At 34.8% G+C, this 2,111-nt stretch overlaps 1 protein-coding gene across 1 annotated transcript; it reads right to left on the bottom strand.

Annotated features, from left to right (window-relative positions):
• Positions 1–416: 416 nt before the first annotated feature.
• On the bottom strand, positions 417–2,111 carry LOC143536481 (uncharacterized). Its single transcript, XM_077030464.1, has 5 exons — positions 1,665–2,111; positions 1,265–1,531; positions 1,031–1,123; positions 761–828; positions 417–620 (listed from the first exon to the last, which is right to left on the bottom strand). Exons 1-5 carry the CDS (start codon positions 2,040–2,042, stop codon positions 494–496), a joined length of 933 nt encoding a protein of 310 aa, XP_076886579.1. The 5' UTR covers positions 2,043–2,111; the 3' UTR covers positions 417–493.

Genomic DNA, 2,111 nt, shown 5'->3' with positions numbered 1-2,111 from the left:
CCTATACGAGTAGTTGGTTATACGAGTAGTATAGGTGGGGTAGGGTGTCTGAATAGAAAATTGGGTGTCTGGATAGAGAAAGAGAAGGCCTTAAAGCCAAGAAGACAATATACAATTTTGAAATATGGCCGTTAATATTGGAACCGAACCGCATTTGGACATATTCAAAGTTAATTCTTTTCCTTTAGAACTTTATCTTCTTCTTTAACATTTAATAAAAAAACAAAATATTATGAATTTGGTCTAAAGGTGTGGTGGGTCTTGGAACAGCACCTTCTGTGTTTAACCCATCGCATCATCTATCATCTGCCTATTTGTGTACTAGTGAATGGAACTTAAAACATTGATAAACTTGAAACCGAAGAGTTCCAGCCTATTGACCAGTACATTAACTTTCTTGTTTGCTATCTATTACAATCGAACACAAACATGTGCTTATCCTTAAATCCAATACATTATGTGGATACACAATCAACCTCTTAGTCAACCTATATCACTGATACTTCGTCACACGTTCAAGAATGCATTTAAGACGTTCGTTATATTTGAATGGTTGCTCTAATGGCACTAGGTGCCCTGCATCCTTTATCCACTCCAACGATGTTTTGTCACCCAATTGCCTATGGTAAATTAGTAAAAACATAGTTGATATATTAGACTTATAGCGTTTTCGATTATAACACAATGAGTCATATTAACTTATAACGATCTAGACATATATGGCAAATGTATTAGCTAATTAAAAAAAAAAGTGACTTACTTTTTCATGGTCATAGCAAGGTCTAGATCGAAGATTTTGTCATCATCGCCCCACACCATATGTATCTCCTGTAGAAGAAAAATAAACTTAATTTAGAAGAAAGAAAAAACAATTCTGTCTATACATAAAATCATAATAGTTTTTTTTTCTTTTTCCCTGTGAGTTTATAAGTTATAACCATTATGCATGTTTTGACGTGAATTTATAACATGAGATAATTATTTATTTAAAAGTAACTTTAAAGTATTAAGATAATAGATATTTAGCTACCTGTGGGTAGTTGGTACATGAGGTTGCATCTTCATCAGAAACCACCAATTCCTCTAATAGTTCATTTCTTTCCTTTCTGTTACCAAACGTTCTCTACAAATAATATACAAGATAACCTCATTAGGTATTTTGTACATCAAAACAATCATATATATAGTATTTTTTTAAAATTTAAATGCAACCTTTTTATAATATGCAAGAAACTAATCAAACATTAAAATTTAAAACCTTTACCTCAAGAAGATCTCTATAAATGAAATTTGGAAGCCAAGGGACCTTATGAAAACCAATGGAATACATCATCTTCAATCCGTCTAACGTCTTGGGCATCAAAAGATCTGACCAACTCGATAAACCTAATCGCTTATACGAGTCACGGCTAATGGATTCGGTCATTTCTATGACGGTCCCGGACACCACCATAGACTTGACCAAGTTGGGGTACAACTTAGCCATCTTGAACCCAACCATCCCTCCATAACTTAACCCCACCAGTGTCACCTGTAAAATAATTAAAACCTCGTAAGATATTATGTATATTAATAAACGATATATATGACTATATATAGGAGTACAATACACATAAATGTTATAAGGAAGTATATAATATTATAATCTTATAATAAAATTTAACCTTGTCCACTTTTAGTTTCTCTAACCCTTTAGCCACAAACTCGGCCTGAAAACTAGCGGACCGCTCTTTTCTATCGGTGATCGATCCACCAAAGAACAAGAAGTCGGGCACGTACACCGAGTTTTCACGACTCAAAGCGAAAACTTGTAGACACCATGTGAAAATACCGTCCATAGCGAACGAGTGGAGGAGTAATACTACAGGTTTGGTGGGTGGAACATACACGATATTGTTGTGGTCTTTTTTGGTTACGGTTTGCTTTGGAACCCAAATCTTCATCAAGGTTCCAGGCTCTATTTCTATGGTTTGTGGGGTTAATCCGGCTAGCTTCACGAGTCCATGAAGCAAATGTGTTAGCACCACAATTGCGAATCCCATTTGATTATTTGTTTTGAATATGGCCTTGGTAAACACATGTGATGTTAACTTGTATATATATGCGGCCTC

The sequence above is a fragment of the Bidens hawaiensis genome, unplaced genomic scaffold (genome assembly GCF_021521415.1).
Source record: "Bidens hawaiensis isolate Kalapana, Puna unplaced genomic scaffold, B.hawaiensis_p1.1 tig00000780_1, whole genome shotgun sequence".
NCBI lineage: Eukaryota > Viridiplantae > Streptophyta > Magnoliopsida > Asterales > Asteraceae > Bidens > Bidens hawaiensis.
The sequence above is the reverse complement of the archived record's forward strand: the minus strand, read 5'-3'. Positions and strand labels throughout refer to the sequence as shown.

What these genes read in the sequence shown, in the direction of transcription:
- LOC143536481 (XM_077030464.1), bottom strand. Translation starts at nt 2,042, where the DNA reads ATGGGATTCGCAATTGTGGTGCTAACACATTTGCTTCATGGACTCGTG. An exon ending in AGAAACTAAAAGTGGACAAG is followed by an intron (nt 1,532 to 1,664) that starts GTTAAATTTTAT and finishes ATTATTTTACAG; the next exon opens with GTGACACTGGTGGGGTTAAG. An exon ending in CTTGCTATGACCATGAAAAA is followed by an intron (nt 621 to 760) that starts GTAAGTCACTTT and finishes AATTTACCATAG; the next exon opens with GCAATTGGGTGACAAAACAT.